The sequence below is a fragment of the Argentina silus genome, assembly GCF_951799395.1.
Source record: "Argentina silus genome assembly, chromosome: 17".
Taxonomy (NCBI): domain Eukaryota; kingdom Metazoa; phylum Chordata; class Actinopteri; order Argentiniformes; family Argentinidae; genus Argentina; species Argentina silus.
The window spans coordinates 16,426,331-16,448,535 of NC_139671.1; the positions used below are offsets into that span (position 1 = coordinate 16,426,331).

The 22,205-nt window shown below is 42.5% G+C and overlaps 3 protein-coding genes across 3 annotated transcripts in view; all 3 read right to left on the minus strand.

Moving 5' to 3' along the window:
- The window catches only part of utrn (utrophin), a 172,090-nt gene extending 171,146 nt beyond the window's left edge, over positions 1-944 (minus strand). Inside the window, exon 1 of the mRNA XM_083689372.1 lies at positions 668-944. The gene's annotated coding sequence lies outside the window, so the exon portion shown is untranslated. The remainder of the gene's footprint in view (positions 1-667) is intronic.
- Positions 945-5,387: 4,443 nt separating this feature from the next.
- LOC310817821 (syntaxin-11-like) lies at positions 5,388-8,984 on the minus strand. Its single transcript, XM_083688536.1, has 2 exons — positions 8,730-8,984; positions 5,388-6,850 (listed from the first exon to the last, which is right to left on the minus strand). The coding sequence occupies exon 2, from the start codon at positions 6,843-6,845 to the stop codon at positions 5,958-5,960; it is 888 nt and encodes a 295-aa protein (XP_083544662.1). The 5' UTR covers positions 6,846-6,850; positions 8,730-8,984; the 3' UTR covers positions 5,388-5,957.
- Positions 8,985-9,351: 367 nt separating this feature from the next.
- On the minus strand, positions 9,352-12,295 carry stx11b.1 (syntaxin 11b, tandem duplicate 1). Its single transcript, XM_083689254.1, has 2 exons — positions 12,029-12,295; positions 9,352-11,114 (listed from the first exon to the last, which is right to left on the minus strand). The coding sequence occupies exons 1-2, from the start codon at positions 12,057-12,059 to the stop codon at positions 10,213-10,215; spliced, it is 933 nt and encodes a 310-aa protein (XP_083545380.1). The 5' UTR covers positions 12,060-12,295; the 3' UTR covers positions 9,352-10,212.
- Positions 12,296-22,205: the final 9,910 nt, after the last annotated feature.

Below are 22,205 nucleotides of genomic sequence, written 5' to 3' on the forward strand. Positions count from 1 at the left end.
GATGCAAGCGCCCCAAAATAACTGTTAATTCGGAAAAAAAACTAACCACTTGACCCGTGTCTTCTCAATTTCAGTTCCTTCTGCCATAAAGAGAGTTGCTTAAACAACCGAAGGCAAACAACGAAACTGCAGTTTGAAAAGTACAAAGTCTTGAAAAAAGATTTAAGTAAATTGAATTAAATAGCAAGCACATGTCTATGGATTGCATTAAGTCACATTGCTGTATGTTACAGATCATCACTTATTAACACGAATAGTTTGTTTTAAATGGCACCAATGTCTGCAATTTTCCAGGCCAATACTCATGTGTCATTTTAATCCGATCAGATTAGCACAAAAGTGAAAAATATGTGGCTTGACTCTTTTGAACTATGGTCCTTACAAAACAACTGTAAAGCCTTGTACGAATAACAACAAATACTCTTAGAATGGCCCATGTAGGCTGTGTACTGACAGTCAAAATATGGGGCTAAAATGGTTCAGTACATCAAAAGCGAGACAATGTAACAATTCATTGCTAGTCAGATGATAAAACGATAGGAGGCCTTAATTGGTCGTATATGCACCATCATCCGTCTTCCTTTTTGATAAGTGAATTTAGTTTATAAATAAAAATGGTTAGGCTACACTAATGTTGCTGTTCACTCGCAAAACAAATCCCACTCACCTTCGATGCTGTCAGTCGCGGTCGCGGAGAGCATGTAAAATCCGTTAAATTCGGCAGAGAAAAACCCCAACTTTCACCGATTAGGAAAATTGAAAGGGTGCAGTACCCTAAATTTTAATGAATGTATAACAATCCAAGGACTTTAAGGCATTTTAAAAGGCGGAGGCTCTCCAAACTGTGCCAAGACAGCACAGTCTTCCAGCGCATCCACACTTTACAATAACAATTTTCCAAAGCTTCAAAATGTAGAAGAAGCTGCTTTTATGATCCGCAGAAGTCCGTTTTGTTCCTGATGGTGCTGGGGAGGTTTTGGTTGTGTTGGCGAAATCTTTTTCACGGGAGAAACCCGTTCTGTTTACGAGTTTGTCCCAAACTTTGTTCCTGTTGCTACCTTTCCCTGCCTGCCCGCAAACTTCTTCTGACGCGCGGATGGAAACATGGCGCGGTCAGCGTCACGTGATCGCGCACCCAGGCGCTGGAGTGGTCCCCCGGCGATGGAAAAGCAAACTTTTGAATGAAGCGTGGAGAGAGCTACAATAATGACATATTTTCACTGTAATATTTCTTGTCTTTTGCTGCAGTATAATTTTATCTCACAGATGGTCCGATTTTAAGCCTATGAATTTTGTCGGAATGGTTCTGTTCTTTTCCTTAAGAAAAAAAGTGATAAAAAAAGAATCCATCTGTAATAAAAACTCATACATAGGCTATAGTCAATGATGACCACCATCTGTTGCCAAAGTGAAAGTCATGTGAAATAATGAATCATAATAATGAATAATAAAAAATAACAATGGTATAAATAATTATAATTATGTAAAAAAAATACTATTCTTTTTTAATTTTATTGTTGCTAAAAGAACATGACAATTATCATTTTACATTTTGTAGGATGTCTGCGTGGGGAAAATAGAGCCATACACAGCTACATATTTATAAAGGTTACAGTAGTTTGTTTATTGACTGTATAATTTGTTATGAACACATAATGAACAGTTACTCATTAGAAGTTAGTCTATGTGTTAGGCCTAATAGCCATAGGGTACTCTTTTAATGCTTGGCAAACATAGCTCACTGCAATGTTGGGCATGCTTATGCTTTATAACAACACATGCTGTGACCGGCATCATTGTTGTCGGCTATTCCAATGCGAAACAGAAACAAACAAGGCCAAAATAGAGATAAAACAGAAAAAAATAGAAAACACAAGGCCAAATAGAGCAAACATTAGGACACAGAGCACATTTCACATGATTGCATTAAATATTCCTTATTTTCCCCTTGCCTTATTCGGCACAGAAGGCCAAAGCTGTAAATTATTAACAGGTAAGCTATTCAGGTTTGATTGTATTGTTGATAAGGCCTCGGCCTACATATCAAATTGGCAAATACAATTCATGACCGAGATTGATTAAGTCTAACGGAGATCTAAACAGTCGATGGGCACCGGCGGCTTTAGTGTCGCAGAGATGTTGATCTTCCGTTGTTGGGCCTTGTCTCGCTCCCTCCCTCGTCTCGGTTGTCACAGCTCTTTTGTGCGCGTTTCCTCGCGCGGGCCAAAGAAGATTCTCTATTTCACGAATTAGCCCTCCGCTGGGCCATGGCGCAGGTGTCAGGTGACAGCCCAGGTAAAGTGAGCCTAGGAGGATGAGGACTCCAAAAGGAAGATGGCATGGTAGGCCTAAACTGACCTACAGACAGGTTATTGACTAAGGAGCGCAGTTTGAGGGAAGTGGAAGTGAGCCTCCATCCGTGCTACATACCTGAAAAATGAGGGATTGCTCAAGAACCACGCTATGGTTGGTGATGCGTGGGTCTACCCAGGCTAGGGCAGTAGCCTACATTATGGGGTTAGGTATGCCTGTGTATAGGCTGAAAAAAGACTCGGAGCGCCCTCTCGCGAGCAAAAAATGTAACTGGAAATACATGATTTGCTACTCCAATGGGATAAGGCAAAGAGGCTACTTTGAAAACATAGGAAGGTTTCATTGGATGGAGAAATTATACTTCAGAATCTAGCACATTTCTGGAATACATATGTTATTACATTTTGAGAGGCAGCTGAAGAATCTTGTTGAGAGAGGGAGGAGCAATCAGGGGAAATGTGACAGGAGTGAGTGTATGTGTGTGTGTGAGAGAGAGTCAAATCAAAGTGTATGTTTCATATACACAGGATACAGCTGTAAACGGTACAATGAAATGCTTATTACGAGCTACCCCTCAACAGTGCAGTGAAATACAAGGATAGGAAAAAAATAAAATAGAGTAGGAATAACAATACAATACACAATATATAATTAATAGTAATAACAGTCAACAGCCTTGGGATGGTGGAATATATACAGATATATAGTATAAATATAAATACAGCAGGAATGATGGAAGTAGGTATGAGTATGTGTGAGTGTTTGTGTGTATGCAAACTGTCTCTAGTGCAGGCGAGCAGCAGATAGTGTTGCTGGCCAGCAAGCGGTCTTCAGTCCTCAGACAGCTCCTGGATAAGACGTCCCTGTGATGTACTGTACTGTATGTTTTCACCACCCTCTGTAGAGCCCTGCTGTCATGGGCGGTGCAGCTGCTGTACCAGGCAGTGATGCAGCCGGACGGGATGTTCTCGATGGTGCACCTACTTTATAGTACACTGTACACAGTGTGTGTGTGTGTGTGTGTGTGTGTGTGTGTGTGTGTGTGTGTAATTACAATAACATTAGGCCTAGTCTACTTTACAGAAAACCATGGCAATACATTAAATAGACCAGCAGGAGGTAGGCTTCTGCTACAGAATTAGTCTATTTTTAACAACTAAAGATCTCAAGTGATATTTGTAATATAGCTGTGCCACAAAAAAAGGTCAAATAAAAAACAAATAAATATATAAATGAGTATATTCGGGGTTAAACAGACGTAGCTTACGTTGGCAAATAGGCGTATTTATGTAAAGCCATGTAACAGCCCCAGCTATGTAACAGCCCCAAATAGTGTTCATGCCTGTAGCCTAATCATTTCACTTAGACTGTGAACGTCAGAATCATAGAGGAAATCCGATTTTGTCAGAATCCGACAAAGTAGGTCCGTCTCTTCATCATACTGATTGGAATGGTTGTAACATGGAGTATCTAATTTTCGTCGTAGCTACATGATGTTTGTCTTTCCTATACAATATGTATTTCTATATATAGATTTTTGGAAAGATGATATGATCTAGTAGGAACAAAACATCTACCAGGAGTGGGGTTCGAACCCACGCGGACATATGTCCATTGGATCTTAAGTCCAACGCCTTAACCACTCGGCCATCCTGGTATGTACACAACCAATTGCTAACGCATTGGCCTATAAGCATAATACGACGCACACAATATTTTCTATTATTATCAGCAACTACACTGAATTATATTCGCGATTTCTCGATATGTAACATTAGCCGTACGGCCACAAGAAGCTAGCAGGCCTCTTTAATGACAGTTCGTCAACGTCCGCTAGCTTCATGTGCTTCAGTTTGCTATGTTGGCTAGCTTTAGCAGCTAAACTTCGCTAGCTTGGACTGAAAGTGACTGGCATGCAGAGGAGCATAGTGCTATTTAGTTACCATATGTTCATTATGAGACAGTCATAGCAGCACTTTAATATCTTTATAATAATAATAATAATTGCTTTACAGTCGATAACATAACAATCCATGTGCACGTGACGTCGACAGAATAAAAGACAACACATGCTCGTACATTATTAACTAGCATCAAACCTCATTCTGTGCTAGCATTAGCCAGAGCCATAAAAGTTATGGAGCTAGGTAGCTACGTACAACTGACAGTAGTTAGCTATCTAGCTCGTTCGCAAGGTATATTAGTACCCTTACTACTATTTCATTTTGCATACAAACAGGCTTTATAGCTAAATCATGTTCAGCAACAGCTCTGTACGGTCCTCTTGTCTTCGGTGGGGTAATTCCGAACGTGGTCTAAAATAAACGTCAAGAAGAACCTCCACATGGCCGAAGACAGCTTGAGATCCGCAGAGCATTGCTGCCCCCATGTGGCAAGATAGAGAAAGCAATAAGATACCTCCCCATCTGTAATCTTTGTCCCTACCTAAATATATCTACAGTACCTTGTTCCTGAAAAATCAGTGAACAACTGTGTACACAATATAACTCCATGGCTCAGTGATAACTAAAGTTGGACTTCACTTCCTACATAGTGAACTATGCTACCTACCCAGCCTTCCTCCCAGCAATTATGTTGACCGAAGCTAAATAACTTAACTGGTAAAATGTTTCTGCTTAAAAGCCACTTATGATATTTTGATATGATATTTTCACATAATTTAATAATTTGATTATGAGGATGACATGTAAATACTCCACTGTTTATGTTTTGGTTGTCATTGGACACCATGAACATATTATGTACAGCTTCAAATTTGTCAAAGCAATTCTGCTCTCATGGAATGTCATTCCTTTCAAGAACACCACAATGTCAGAAATCAAGTGCTATTTGCATGTTAAAATGAAAGGTGACCCTGCATGCAGAAATCACTGACAGTGCCTTTAACAAGCATATTGTATGAAAGAGATGCAAAAGCACTCTCACAGGAATTAAATCATTGCGTAGCTTCTATTAAAGGATGTTACTCAATATAGCGCAATCCTAAGTAACATCATTCAACAGAGGGCTTTCACACTCTTTCACACAGGCTGCATTCAGAGAACACACAAGGAAACAGATTATATCACCTGGTTTAATCGAAGGTAGAAGTTAGACAAGAAAAACCTGGAGGAGCCGGTTCATTCAGATCTACCTCGGGACATTCCGAGAGGTGAACTTCTGCCTGAGTCACAATTCGTCTGTGTCTGCCATCTCAGGTTTACGGAAATACAAATGATCCACTGATTCATCACACACGCATACATGCACATGCTTTACTTCTGCGATTTGAGATGGTCAACAACATTGTTACAACATTTACTGAACAATATTATAATACAACAGCTTTGTTCCAGTGAGAATCCAACATGTCTCTTGATAACTTCACACTTAATATAGTCAGTATTGCACCCAATCCATCCAGGCTATTAGATATAACTTTCCAGGAATCCAACATGTACAATCCCTTTTGTAAGAGTTTTTTTTTCTCCATGCAATCATATGTATGTATGTATGTATGTATGTATGTATGTATGTATATATATATATATACACATACTTATTTTTTTTACACCTGTATAAAATCACTACAGTTTTGAATAAATACCACTTTATTGATTCGATTGACCTTTTCTTTGACTAACCTATCTCCATGGTAGACAAGAACAGCACTGTTGACAAGGGTTCTTCCTCTTGTAGTGTAGCGCCATCTTGATCTCCTCGTTGACCTTGTTGATGTAGTCCTTTGTGTTGAATACATTAGCCTCGATGCTATTTACCATGCAGCCCTGCTCTTCGACAACCATGGCCATCTGCACGAAGAGCTCTTGTACCTGTCTCAGCCTGGCCTCCAGCTCCACCAGCTCCTTATGCCTGCCCTTGATCTCGCACAGCGCCCAGCGGGACGAGCGCCCATCCGTCTGCAGGGTCTGGGACAGCTCCCCCCAGCCCTCGCCCCCCATCTCCACCAGCGAGTCCAGCTGCTCCCCAGTCACCTCCTTCCCCATGATGGAGGCCTGTCTCTGGAGGCGCGTCCTGCACGCGCACCTCTGCGCCTCCTCTGCCTCGTTGTAGTCGAACATGGCGTCGTGGAAGGAGCGGGTGAGCGCGGCGTGCTGGGTGCGGGCGATGCGGGCAATGGCGGCGTTGGGGCCGTGTTTTTCTTCCAGGTCACGGCTCTGCTCCCCCAGAGCCTGGAGTCTGGCGTACAGGGTCTCACCGTGCTGTTGGATCCCCTTGGCGATGGAGTTGGAGTCCTGTTTGATCATGGTTAACCGGCGCATGGTGGTACCGATGCGCTCATTATGTTTAACAAGCTGCTCCACGTTCAGGTGGAGGATGGAGATCTCCTTGCGTATGGAGTGAGCCTCTGCCAGGATGGCGTCCATGAGAGAAGGGCCCATGAACACCACAGCCTCCTGGGAGAGATCCACCTTGTCCACATCACACTCTGGTACATACAGGTCTGGGTCACTGTCGCTTTCCTCCTGCTCCTCACTGATGGTCTGCATGTCGCACAGCCTGTCCCGCATCCTGCCTGCCAGAGGGGAGAGGGAGACACAGTTATTGTCTAATGAGCCAGGCCAACATGGTCATATTACTACAGAAAACATAAACTTGATGTGTCTGTGTGTATGACTCCCGGCTTTGGCAAAAGTAGCGTTGAAGGATTTGTCTCAATTGAACATGTGACATTGGGTGTGTGAGTGGCTCTATGCTTTCTTGACTGCAGATCATCCAGTTTATAACAGTCAACACAAAGGTGAGGTCTGAGGTGTGCCAGTCTGGCAGGTTTCAATATGAGCTATGGTAGGAGTGTAAGAAAGCCCTTGCATTATTTGTTGTTAGGTTAGGAAATAGTAATGTTGATGTTACAAAATGGGTATCTGTCCCATGATAAGTGGCACTGCTGAAAATTCACAGTGAATAAACAACAATTTTTTAGTACTTCTATTTTTATTTTATTCTATTTTAAAACTTATTGTATTGTTGCACTACTCTGTGGCACTGTCACTTTTGCATTTCACTGTATACTTGTATGCACGTGACAAATAAAAGAATCTTGAATCTAACCTTATGTACCAGGGCAAAAATCAACATGTCTTACAAAAATTAATAAAAATGTTTGTTCTCAAACAATGGGGACATTTGAAAGAATATACAGATCAATGTCATACATGGCCATACATGGTTACTGTAGAGTTGAAATGTAGATATTGGGATTTATTCAAGTATCTGGAGTAAAATCTGATCAAAGTTCAACTGTGATGGGTGAGTCAAGAAAACCATCCAACTCTGTGTCAGTAGACATGAAGTTGGATAATCTAGCTACAATAATTGGTGGTTTGTGTTACATAACAATTTCCTGTTGGTTTACAGGAAGAGTTTTTCCAGGTAGTGGCTGCAGTCTCAAGACATAACACCTGAGGAATGTAGACATGTTTCTAGACACAGGTTTTTAACAGGAACAAGGAAATATCCCGTATTTCCTTTATCTTGGTGGCATGGTGAAAATAAAATAAAGGACAGACTGTTCAAATGGGTTTATCATGGACTGAACGGTTGTCAGTAAGTTGGCTGAATAAAGACAGAAGCAACGCCTTATTCTCTTCCTCAATCATTAACTCCATCCCACACACACATTCTCCATCACTATATACATATGGAATTTTAATGCATTTCCTCATACCACACGACAGAGTAGCAGCTCTGAAGAATCTTGTGAATACACCCTTCAGTAAAAATCACAATTTAAAAAGAATTCTGTAACATTAAAGCCACGTTTAACACCATACAGACAGTTTCTAACAACGACAATAGTATGAATCTTCCTTCATGAAACAAAGAGACAAATGAATACTGATACATTCAGCAGGTGGATTTCCCAGTTATTAATAGATTCAAATAAACATGCCCTCTCATCCTTCTCCTTTGTCGGTTGGTGATGTCTGTCATACATGGTGATGTCTAGTCTTGCTGGTTTATAACTGGTGCCTCATCTATGATTTTTAAAAAGCAAATATTGCCACAGACTTTATCTTTTGTGACACTGGACACCATGGCTGAACGTTTAGATTCCTTGAAGACTAGCTGCTCTGTCAAGTCCAAAACATGCACAAACAAACTATTTGCAAAGTTCCCCATTTAACAGTATGCTTGAAATGGAGAGTATAAAATAATCGTTATCGATATTCAAACGCATAATAAAGGATCTAATTACCAATAACCAATATAATGTTCAAGCGCAGTGTGCCATAACAAATGTTATTTGTGAGCAAAAACGTTAATTAGAGCGACCTGAAATGACTCCTAATAGCCTAGGGTATTTGCTAGATGGTTAAATCAATGGACAATGGAGACACATTACACATTAGTTCCACTAACACCAAAACCATTTTAAATGTTCAATAACTTACCTTTTTCTAAGACCCGATGTAAAAATTTCTCACACTTTTTGCACCCTTCGTGCTATTTAAACCGAGCCCCCTGGTAAAGCATCTTTTCACTGCTCATGAAGGAAGTTGCCTCCTGCGTACGCGTAAGGCGTGGTTGGAGAACGTTCCCTTGCTGAGCGCACCGCTACTGACAGTTCGTTCACAACATTGAGACTTTTTGTTACTTCTTTACAAGGAAGACCTAAGTGGGAATCCATAACTTAACATGATCGATTCCGATTTAAAACTACACGGACATTTTGGCTTCCGTGATAAATGTCTGGTATGACGCGCTCTGCGTAATCAACGTGGCCTTCCTATCAATCAGCATCTTGGGCATCAGGGTTTGAATGTGTGCTGTATAGTTTAACTTGAGAGATGAGGCTTTCTGAACAAAAAGAGGGCCAGGTGATACTTATCGCCTAATTGGAGTAGCGAGAGCAATGCCACATTTAAATGTATGCGTTTGAGAGAGAGAGAGACAAAACTTAGATAAGATAACATGAGATGACCGTTGGCCTAATGTCATGGTAACGCGTGGTATAATGTACAGTTGCGCTAAGAGATCAACTATTGTGATTTATGAGACTTCATTATGGAACTTGTGTCGATGTACAAAGTATGCTGCAGTCACTTTCATTTGATTCACAATCAACATTTAATTTATAGGAGAGTGTTTTATTGTTCAGACAGATCATAACAAACCAAACATATACTATCATTACACCATTAAGGGAGTAGACAGTGAGAACCATAGGGTTTCATATATTTAGAATACATAAACAAATATTTTAATAACAGAACAGTACAGTACGTTTAATTAGGGGCAAGACACTTCAGTTACATAGTCCTGACCTGAGGAGTAGCATGACTGGAGATACCTTGAAGCAGAATTATATTTAGCAGAATATACATTTTGACATTGGTGTCCATTAACGGATAGTGGATTGGAAGCCTCTCAAAGGCTTAATAGCCTTAATGTTCTTGACTCTTTACAATACAGAATAAAACATTGTGTCAAGGTCTTAAAAGATGCATGACTTAGATTTACACAAATGTTGAGATCGTCTCCAGGACCAGACATCAACTTACCTAACAAAACGTTTATCATCTCAGTTTAAAGTTTGTCAGTAGTATAATCACATTTCTGTCACTTAAAGCTGTGTCCTATCTTGGGGTCCTCGTGACTGACTTCTAAGCAAATCTACCAATGACATCAATGTCTGATTTACATGGAAATCACAATTTCATATGTTTACTTATTTGAAATTCTAGTGACAGGATTAAATCCCTTGAGATCTCGTTTTTCAAAGGGGTCCTGTATGAAATTACAGCATTTCAAATTCATAGATGGTAAATCATCCAGATCTCAAGATAGTATATTGGTGGAATCCTATCAGCCCTCACAGTCACCCATATGGAGAGTCCCATCCCCCCTATCTCCCCCTCATTCAGTCTCTCCCCGTCAGTCGACGCAGGGGAAGCAGCTGCAGAAAATCTTCTTGAAGGGGTTGTTCTTGTTGTGGCGCTTGGCCTTGCTGAGTTTGACCAGGGCCTCCTGTATGTGCGCGTCCGTGGTCTGGACGTTGGTCTGGATGGTTGTCACCATGGGGCCTTGCTCCTCCACTAACAAGGCCACATCCAGGAAGATCTCATGGATGCTCTGGATGCGGTTCTCCAGCTCCAGCAGCTCCCGGTGCCGCTTCTCAATCTGGTTGAGCGCCGACCGCGCTGTCTTCCCCTCTGCCAGGATGTTTTCGCTGAAGACGTTCCACTGGCCCGTCTCGATCATCTCTTCCACCTCCTCGCCCGTCACCTCCTGCCCCACGATCTCCATCTGCCGCTGGATGTGAGCCTTGCAGGTCTCGCGGTGGCTCATCTCTGCCTCGTTGTAGTCGAACATGGCGTCGCGGAAGTTGTTGCTCAGGCAGGCGTACTGTGTCCGAGCAATGCGCGTCACCGCCGCGTTGGAGCCATACTCGGACTCCAGCTCCCGCCCCACGGTGTCCACGTCTTTGAGCCGCGCCAGCACGCCCTGTGCGCGGGCCTTGATGTCGGCGCCGATGGCGTTGGAGTCCTTCTTGATGACGGTCATGCGGTTGGTGCCTTGGAGCACGCGGGAGTTCTGCTCGCGGAGCCGCTTGATCTCCAGACGGATGAGCTGGACGTCTCGGTGGACCACCTGGCACTGGGAGAAGACCTCCTCCAGGTCGGGGCTGTTGTCGAACACCACGGCCTCGTGAGGGAGCTCCTCCTCCAGGTCCACGTTGCTGAAGGAGTTGCTGTCGGCACTGGACTCAGCATACTCCATGGGCTCCACAGGGCTCTCGGACAGCTCCTGCAGGTCGCTCAATCTGTCCCTCATGGCTGGGTGAAGAGAGTAGAGGGGTTAGAGGTGTAACACACACACACACACACACACACACACACACACACACACACACACACACACACACACACACACACACACACACACACACACACACACACACACACACACACACACACACACACACACACACGCTGGCCCTGCCTGTTCATCATTAGAGGGGAGAAGAAAAGAAGGCCACATCCTTACACACACAGCCATCTATCTAACAGACAGACAGACAAGCACCTGTACCTCTGGCTGATGAGAGAAATATTCTAGAACACTAGGGGAACAAGCACAGAGCAAACTCAAGGCCCTGGAAGGATATTAATTAATGGTTATTCTATAAGCTTTCGTGATGTCTTCCAGTGATAGTTCCGGTCTAATTAAATAACAAAAAGGAAGAGACTGACAAGTTGCCACACCTGTTTTAGGATTCTTTTCTTTCTTCCTCCTGGTCTCACATACCCAGCATCATTAGCACGTTTGACTAGTTCTAAGAGAGACAAGCTGTGGGTGGCGTTTCTCACCCAACAAGTTTTCTTTACAGTTTGTTATGATCAGGTTGAAGGTATTCTCTAAAAGTGAGTTTTACATGTTTGACTTTTAAATCTATTTGGATCATATCAATCAAAATAAATCAAAATACATTTGGGAAACATTTCTTTGTATGATATTTGAATTACTGTAAGTAAAAACAATGCAGCAGGCTATCCCATGATTTGATTGCATCGAATAACTAGTGGTGAAATATCCTGAAGGTTTTCCTCCTTCATTGTTACAAACAATTAATGTAAAGAAAAAAAAACAGACTACTGAGATTGTTGTTGGCTACAATACTGGCTGGATGTCATTTAACCGTATTCCAACCATTTCAATTATCACATACACACTTTATAAAAGCACTTACCTATTGTATGATGATTTACCAATATTATCATACGGTTTCCCTCAAAATCAAGTCCCTGTTGTACTGCACCATCCTATCCGACTTCATCGCGACTTTTCCGGCATGATGTCCTTGAGTGACGGTGTTCGGTAGTAAGAGAAGAATAATGTCCCCACCTAGGCGTTGCAAGGTCCTTGGAGTTAAACTGCCATTTGACTTTCTGGAGTTGAGATGATGAATTGCGCCACTGCCATGCGACAATGATGACGTGACTTTGGAATGAAGCTGGATGGGTTGAACTGACACTCGGGTGCGATGAGACACAGGGCTATTTATTGAAGTCCATTGTCCAATCCAGATCCTTAAAACAGCCGTCCGTCGGGTTTTCCAGCTCGCTTTAAATCACCAAGTGTATAATCGCTGGGAGGAGTGTTTAATGGGTATCAACGAGACGAAACAGCATTTTTTCGGAGGAGTGAAAGTCGAGCAGACCTCGGTCGACCATACATACAAATAAATTAATCTTGTTGGCAATGTTTGCAAGTTACGTATGTGTCCTATATACATTCTCTATTCCCCCTTTTAATTTATTTCGATTACAGCAGAGCATGGGAATATTGCTGAAAGTTAAATTGTGTTTCTCATTAAACCAAAGTCGAAACTTAAAATGTTCAAAAGAAAGTTTATTCCCATGGAGTAGGCCTGCAGATTGGTTTGTTATTTGTTATTGCTTTAGACTATTAATAACTGTATTCATCACGCAATTCAAATGTCAAATTACCTCTGCCACGTTTATGAAATAAAATTAACTTGAACTTGATTTTAAAATGGCCAGTTTGCACCATTATTTGTGCTCATTATTGCACCATTATTTTCTGTGAGACTGTGAACAGCGCCTATGGGCTGGAGGACAGGTATTTGGACTTCCTTGGTGATGTCAGCCCATCTCCTCCATGTCTGAGCCCCCAGGGCAGCCTGAGTGCTGGGGAAGAGACATTTGGAAGGCCTCTCTCTGGGCGCAGAGATTCCCCTCATGGAAGCCCTCTGTCTGGGCATAGTAGAAGGTCATCTTCTTTCCACAGCAGCCAGATATCAGTGAGTAGTAGGGTGCCCTCAGGCCATAGAAGTAGAGGTGAGCTCCTTTCACCCGACGCCAAGCAGAGGATAATCATGGAGGTGGAGGAGATCATCACAGAGGGCTGCGATGGAGCCCTTGGATCCAAAAACCTTGGCGAGGTGTCTCCATCCTCATGGTGCTCCACCCCGACAACCAACATGGCGGCCAGCAACATCGTGACCTTCCTCCTGGACGGCATCAACAGCGTCATGGGCGCTATTCAATCAAACGAGTTGAGCCCAGAAGTGGAGAAGGCAGTCGGCCAAAGCCTGGTGGACTGGGTGGAAGTGAGCCTGAAGTGTCTGCTTCCTCTGGACGCTCAGGTCCCTGTAATTGTAGATGAGAGGGATAACTACCCCACCTCCTACACAGACCTGATCCCAGATGTAAAAATGCAGGCCACCAAGGCCAATGCCACCGCCATGAGTATCCTCTCAATCATGGGCATGCTGAACGCAAACAGCAGCTTCAGCTCTTCCAGAGGGGGCTCTCCCTGCCCCATGCGTGCCTTCCTGGCCTCCAAGGTCCTAAGGGGGTTACTCCGCAGAGCAGTTTGCTGTTTCTCAGAGCAGCTTACCTCTTGTGTGGCGCGTCTCCTCCTGGCCAAGACCACCATGATGAGATACTCCTCAGATACCTCCATGGACAACCTGATGGGGGGTCTTGACCACACCACTAATCAGTTCTACATGGAGCTGGTGTACAGCTTTGTGAAGGGGGCTGTAAGGAACCTGCTGGAGACCTTCCTGAATCTCCCACACAGCTCCCCAGCTGAGATCTACCTGGAGGAGCACAGCTGTTTGGAGGAGAATTGGGTGGCCTCCTACTTTTCCTTTGACAGTAGCCCATGTGGCAAAGTGGAAGGTACGGTCTCCCTGTCAGAGACACAGGACTTTGACGTGGTCAGGTTCTGCTCCAGGGAAATCATCCAGGAGATTCTTACTGATGTTATCAGCATCCAGGTCCGGACTCTGCTTCAGGTGGAGAATGGTAAGATGATTTTTATAAAAGCATGGTGAGAGATTTGTAAAAAAACATTTCCATTTTCTTCAATGTGGGCCAGTCAATATAGCTACGACGATGACAGTGCCAATGTCTTGCTGTCATATGTTTTTTAAGCTGGTGTATGCCTACTTATTATAATTATAATAATACAGTAGCCTCATCAATACGGTGTCCTGCCTAAATGTCTGTATGATGCGAAAGTGCCTTGTTCTTTTTCAGCTCTTGTGTATGACACCATCTCCAGCTGAATCTGAGGGTTCCAGCCCAGAAACACGTGCCTGCATGGACTCTAAGAGGACCCCTGTATCAGTCCCGCAGACAGGGGGACAGGGGGAATCCAGAGATGAGACTCCCAGAACTGTTCTAGAGGCTTCTGCAGTTCAAGAGTACAGCCCCAACTCTTCCCAGGAGTACATCGCCAGTGTGCCATCTATGATTGATGTCAGATTATATGTCGCCATCACCCAGAACACCGCTAAGAGGACAGAGAGGAGGTGCCAGAAACCCTGGCCATTCCGCCAGATGAAGGAACCTGTTATTAAGGCAGAATATTACATTACCATCCTCCACAATCCTACATAGAATTACGTTATGATTCAACATTGAAATTCGTTTTTTTTTTGTTCAGTTGATTGGAGAATGACATTAAAAGTCAGATGTCAAATTACTGTTATTGCTTTCCTGGTGTAACATTGTTGCTTTTGTGATTCTCAGAAGCCAAAGAAAAAAAAGAGAAAGTCTGGCAAGGGAAAGGTAAAAGAAAACTTGCAAACTGAAACGGAAATCTCATTGATGGAATACATCTTTCCACTTTTACTGTGTTTGGTTACTATGGGGACACTAACATGATTTGTCTATTGTCCCTAATTTGCTTTATTTGCAGAGCTCCAAGAATTCAGGGGCAACCGTTCAGGGTAAGTTCACACTCTTCCATACCCAGATATAACTTTGCATTACAAAAGCACAGGTTAAACAATAAGCAAAGCAAGGAACTAGAGAATGGAGAAGACCTTCCTGAATCTCCCACAGAAATAGCCTACAGTAGGTGTTGTTGTTGAATATCAGAATTGTGATCTCTCTCTTGTCAATGTGCTGTTTCAGCAGACGCTCCAGCTGCAGAGAAGGCAAAGAAGCCTGGCTTTACACAGCGCTTCGCTGCTGCCTTCTTACAGGCCTCCTGCTTTGGATGCTGCATGAAGGTCAAGCACTAATGAGATCATCTCAGCTGTATTTTACACCAGGCGTGTTCATGTCCATGCTCAAAAAATGGATGGACATATGAACGAAGTCAAACAAACAACACAAATATGCCAACAATAAAATCTGATCATTTGAACTCTGATCTGCTGTCTCTTGTAAATGAAAACATTTAAAAATAAATATTGTAAAATAGATTGAGAAAAGAGCAACACTAATAGTTAGTACATTATAATTCAAACGTCACAATCAAAGTCAATGCTTACAAATCATACTTTAAACATGTTGTTGATTCGCCCCTCTCTTGTTGTTGCTATACCACAAATATGAAAAATAGCTAACATAAAAATATAGCATCAAACTCACAATGGAATTGAAGTGGTTTTGAAATACATTGCGGTTTCCTGAGGTAAAAGTGACGTCACATCATATTTGTTCAAGATGCCTCCAGATTTACTAGGCAAGGTAGCTTGCTAGTTAGCATGATACATTCAGAGGGTTACTTGCTAGGTTTTCTAAATTAGCTAGCTAGCTAACGTCAACAACTTCAGCTATCATAAAAGGCCACACCCCTGGATTCCTGGTATGAGTGGCCAGAGGAAAAATAGGTGCACAAAAGCTGCCATTTAAAATACAAGATGATCAACAAAAACAATAATTATATATAATATAACTTGTATTTACATTTTATATGGATACATTTTGGGGGGAAATAGAAGCATTGCACAGATACACATACAAACTAGAATGAGAGCAACTAAGGACTGTGTTGTCTAATGAGATAAGTAATAAATTAAAATACTAAACCAACATTTAGCATTAGCAACAAAAGCTTCAAGTTACATTGGGGGTTCTGCAGTTTTAGGCATTCATTTTGAGTGGTTAAGGTAAGGTATTAACAACAGTATGTAACATTGTACTGTATGTAGCTACAGTACATAGCTAGCATTAGCGACAAGAACTTTGAATTACATTGGGGGTAAGGCAGCATTATGCCCATAATTTCAAGTGGTTATGTAAAAGTAGGGATAAAGTTGTATCCCATAGCAAAAAACACTATGGCACGTTTTCTAAACAGTGCACACCAAGTTTCCAACCCACAACATTCAGATTGCAAGTCAAGTCATTCATTGATTTATTTGGAGGATCTAAGCAGGTCCTCTGATGAGGTCATTGACTGGGTGATGACTATCACCAAAGAGGTCCTCCTCCAGGCTCACGCTGCAGTTAAAGCTTCCAGGGCCAGTGGCAGTCTCTCCAGTGCTGCGTCCTCCTCTAGCACTGAGGTGGATGGAGTGACGACCACATCAACCTCACTCCCGTCAGGTGACCCTCAGGCTGAAATTATTTTTCCAGGTGTCCTGGGAAATGATCAGACAGTTGTGACCCGTATAACTGAACAAATGGCATTTATGGCATCAGAGCCACCAATGGAATCAGAGCCTTCAGTGCCATCAGCTTCATCAGAGTCAGTTAGTCTCAACTCCTCTCCAACTGTCCACCCTACAGACAGCAGTGAGGCCTCAGTTGTAGTCATTTACATTTCATTTGTGGCATTTGGCAGACGCCTTTATCCAAAGCAACTTACAACAATACATTTGTTTAAGTAAGTCAATCATCTTTCCAACAGTCATCATAAGACAAAGTAATCAATGCTCACACCAGGGGCCATTGGCAGTCGTAATGCCAGTAGGCTATTTTTATTTTTATTTTTATTTTTTTTATTATTATTTAGTCAGCCAGGACACACTGAGGAAGATCATCAAAAAGATGCTGGTGGTAAGTTATGGCTCCAAGTTTCCGAGCCACCTGGTTGAGTTTGTGCCTGCATTTGACCAGACACTGAGGGAACTAGCATAGCATTCACATATTACTGTGAATAGTTAGAACTGAGAGCAAGGTGTTGGCTCAGAGCAGACCCAGAGTGTGATATTGAAATTTATTTACTAATGAAAACATCTTGATAAATAAATAAATCTGATTTCTTTGGAGGATCTAAGCAGGTCCACCTCCAGGCTCACACTGCAGGTAAACCCTTCAGGACCAGTGGCAGTCTCTCCAGTGCTGCGTCCTCCTCTAGCACTGCAGTGGATGGAGAGACGACTACAAAGATCTCATTACCGTCAGGTGGTCCTCAGACTGCAGTGATTCTTCAGTGTCCTGGGAAATTATCAGACCGTTGTAACCCCTGCAACTGAACAAATGGCATCTAGAGTGTGAGAGCCACCAATAGCATCAGAGCCACTAATGGAATCTATGGCGTCAGAGCCACCAATGGCATCAGTGCCATCAGCTTCATCGGAGCCTTCAGAGTCAGTTAGTCTCAACTCCTCTCCAACTGCCCACCCTACTGCCAGCAGTGAAATTCCAGGAGTTATCAGCCACGACACACAGAGGGAGACCATCAAAAAGATTCTGGTGGGTTAACCGTTGGATTTCAAATGCAGGTACATATTTTTGCAGCCAGAGAGTTTTTGGAATCGCGGTAATGGATCAACTGGACGAAGTTGCAATTGCTACACTAAGAGCTGCCAAGATTGGAGAAGACTTACTGCCTTCACTTACTCGAGATGAGATCAAAGATCTGTTTCCTGGTCCTGAAAACTTTCACAGGCGGCGGGCTATATGGCTTGTTGTGAATAAAGATAAAACGGTGGAGACTGCTGCTGAACTACCACAGCCATCAGCAACTGGGGGCAGTGGTCTTTCACAAGAAGAGCTCAACACTTCCAAGTTTGTGGTTGTGTCCAGCCCAGAGTACATAGTTTACACAGACAGTGAACTTGAACAGGTGCGACGCTCCTACTTCGAGCAGAAACGGCTGTTGACTGAGAACATCGTGGATTTATCTAAGGAGCTCTTCTGCCGGCTCATTAGAAACACTATGTGTAATATGATCTCAATTGCAAGAGCCACAGAAGATGCCAGATACCCCACCAGACCAGAGGTCAATGCCATGGCAAAGCGATTGGTGGAGTATTATCCAATGCTAAAAGACTGGGAGCATGTTGCCAAAAAGCTCATGAAGAGGCTATCGAATGTAAGAAGCCCCAAGAAGGGCGCTCCTCCTGCAAAGAAACAACGGCGTGAAGTCGGAGAAATAACAACGAGTGACTACGACGGGGATTCGAGTGCTTCTACGGTCATTTTTGAATGGTCCCCAGTCAGAGCCAGCACCCCAGTGCAACACCTGGAAAGCAGTGATGAATGTGGTTTGGGTGACGTCTTGGACAGCCAGAAAAGCCAGGCAAGGCACTACAAGACACTGCAAGAGATGTGCCGGTCCAAGAAGCCAAACAAAGCTTCAGTAACCCATTTGCTGAACTTGGAGTTTGAGTCGAGAAGACGCTTTATAACCTCTGACACTATAAAGGAGCAAGACCGACCCAGCAAGATTCTGGAGGCATATTCTTGTTTCAAAGACTTGGATCATGTCCTAGATGAGTTGCAAAGGATAATACAGCCAAACAATGGGGCGATGAAACCCCCTAAAACGTTGGATGGAGTGGATGCCACTGCTGTGTTCAGAGCCCTGCCACTGCTCTTCCCATCCAGCACTATGCCACCTAAGAAGCTGGGCGCAAGCAGTGAGGCTGTTTTCCATGTCCTTACGGCTTCAGAAGACCCTGATGCATACTTGCGCCAGCGACCCCTGTCCTGTCCAGTTGTGCTCGTCTATGAGGATAACTGCATGATCGCCATTGGAAACACACCAGTGACCACTTTTGACAGGAAGAAGTTACATGAAGGCCTGTTCTACCTCTTGGGGTATTACTATTGCCTGCACCTCACTTATCCAAAGTGCATTTCCACCCTGCTCTCAGTATTGCAACTGAGGTTCTCCAGGACTCCCTCCATGACCGAGATTTAACTGCTTCCTACAAAAAAGCCATTGCCGAGTGGAAGTCCTTCATTGAGTGATTGACTGATATCTCTAACAAAAAAAATCTGTTTGAGAGTCAGGCCCATGTTAGCCACGTGTTTGTTGATGTCATTGGAGGTCCTTCATTGAGTAAGTGAGTCACTGAGAAAATTGTTTCTGTTTGAGAAAGACCCGTGTAAACGGCATGTTTGTTTCTGTCATTTCAAATATCCAAACCAGCAGCTGGAATGGAAGTGTTTTTTTTTGTTGTTGTTGAATTATTTTAACTGTTTTAGCAGTTAAAATTATTTTAACTGCTGCTTGAATAGCTGCATATTTTCAAATGATTTGGTCTGTGTGAAGTCTTGGTCTTGTACTCATTGGCTCAGTGAGTGGATTGATGGATGCAGTGTTGTTAAAAAAGAAAAACCTTGATAGAGGAATTGCTTTGAATGAAGCATGTTGATTAAAAAATTTCTTAATAAAGAAAGAAATGCTAAAAAGATTCTGGTGGTAATTTACGGCTCCAAGTTCCCGAGCCACCTGGTTGTGTTTGTGTCTGTATTTGACCAGACACTGAGGGAACTAGCATAGCATTCACATATTACTGTGAATAGAGTTAAAACCGAGAGCAATGTGTTGGCAGAGCAGACCCAGAGTGACACTGGCTCAGCATCAGCAATGCAACACTGACACCCACTGTAAACAAGTTGGTTCCATACTATGAGAAATTGCACCTTTTTTTTTTTTTTTTTTTAAATAGTTAAGCACAGACTTAAAAAACAGAAAGGACCAACACAGTCTCCTAGCGACTTGTGTAGGTAGAAACGATAGTGCGAGGCTACCATAGCGTGAACATCTTTGCGTTACTATAGCATGAAGGTTCCACAAAGCATTAGTTTGGCAACGTTACTAAACTACGTAGTTCTTCGACTTGCACAGCGGTTGGGCAGGTGAGGGTTAGAGTTTTAAACGGGCTTGAAAATGCAAGCCTGACCGACCCAACATTTTTGCCTTAATCAATTGCTCACCCTCTAGTAAGGGTACGTTGTCAGGGAAAGGCATAAACAAGCATTACTTAAAATTGGCAAGCTTTAGCATTAGCAATAGGAATGAGTAAACAAAAAAACGCTAAAAATCACTTTTGTCGAAATTCCTTTTGTAGCTTTGCAGGTCACAGCTGAATAATGGTTTGCCTTAATTTTGTCCCTCTGATTTACAGTAGCCAATGGTAAATTAGTTGAGAATACAGAATGATGTAGCTGAGACTCTGCAGAACGATGTCGCTGAGACAGCAGAATGATGTAGTTGAGACTACAGAACGATGTAGTTGAGACAGCAGAATGATGTAGTTGAGACTGCAGAACGATGTAGTTGAGACTCTGCAGAACGATGTAGTTGAGACAGCAGAATGATGTGTCTCTGACAGAAGCTCTGAAGGATGTGGCTGAGACTGGGTGTCAAGGAGTCTGAGGCAAAGGCAGGCATAGAACTCAAATTGCACTAATACTATTGTCACTTTTTTTTGTGTTACTTATTACTGAATTGTTTTTTCTGCTGTTGTTGAGTGTGGATCAAGATTCCAAAACATTTCACTTTGTCTATTATAACTGTATGCGATATAAGTGACAAATAACATTTGATTTGATACTCAAACATACATACAACATACTTTTAAAAAGAAAACAATTGTCCCTCTTAAATGTTACTACCATGATCCCCCCACAAGAGTGATACTCTCACCGGGACCATGTCTATGTTCCCTCAGCTAACCTAGCCAGCCTTAACCTAATCTTAACCCTATTTGTTGTTCAAGTCTCACCCCCTAACTAGTTCGGGTTAAGACGTAACGTAACTTAAGCTAACCTGCCAGCAAGTCAAGCTAACCTGCCAGCTTTGAGACTAACTGGTTGGTTGTGTCAAACCAGTCTACCTCAATGCAGAAAGCTGAGTTACAACTAGCTAGTTATATACAGTATGTTACAGCTAGATAACTATATACAGTATGTTATAACTAGATAGCTATATACAGTATGTTATAACTAGATAGCTACATACAGTATGTTATAACTAGATAGCTATATACAGTATGTTATAACTAGATAGCTATATACAGTATGTTATAACTAGATAGCTACATACAGTATGTTATAACTAGATAGCTATATACAGTATGTTACAGCTAGATAGCTATATACAGTAGTTTGCCGCTCAACCATTAATCTAGAGGGGTAGTAGTATTGCATTTTGCTGCCCTAGTGGCCACACTGACTATTTGAAAGTGTTAATATGCTGTATGTGTGAATATGATGTGAAAGTGTGAATATGATGTATGTTACGTATACTAATAGCAACAAACGTATGTTTGTAAACATAAAAAAAAATGTGACAGCCACTGATGAATCAGGACTATTCACTCTGGGTGGAATCCAAAACTCTGACATCTTGCGTTGATGTCAATGGGAAATGTGTAAAGTGATTTGAGTTACACATGCAGAAAAACTGGACATTTACACATCACCAAGTTTCCATATAGTAGTATGCTCTTGCCCTGTTTTAACCTAATGTACTTGAAGGATAATTGATTTAACCCTAATTAAGTAATCAGTGATGCTCCTAATGTAAAACGTGAGGGCACTCTGTTCCCGTGGCAGAATACTGAAACAGACCACCTGATTCACATGTGACCACATATAACATAGTCCAGTGACTTAGATTACAACTTAATTAATCCACACTCCCGCAGTGGTTTACAGTAATTCATGTGCATACTAAATACTCACATGTACTCTGAGCTACCTCTTTTAGGAAAACAGTAACACACACACACACACACACACACACACACACACACACACACACACACACACACACACACACACACACACACACACACACACACACACACACACACACACACACACACACAGATTAAGTGCAGTGATGGAGGGACAGTCACATAAGGACACACACACACACCTTGAACAATGGGCTCCTGAACTGAATAATCTTGAAAT

Coding starts and splice junctions, on each gene's coding strand:
- LOC310817821 (XM_083688536.1), bottom strand. CDS start 6,845: ATGCGGGACAGGCTGTGCGACATGCAGACCATCAGTGAGGAGCAGGAG.
- stx11b.1 (XM_083689254.1), bottom strand. CDS start 12,059: ATGATAATATTGGTAAATCATCATACAATAG. Junction 11,115..12,028: donor GGTAAATCATCATACAATAG/GTAAGTGCTTTT, acceptor CTCTTCACCCAG/CCATGAGGGACAGATTGAGC.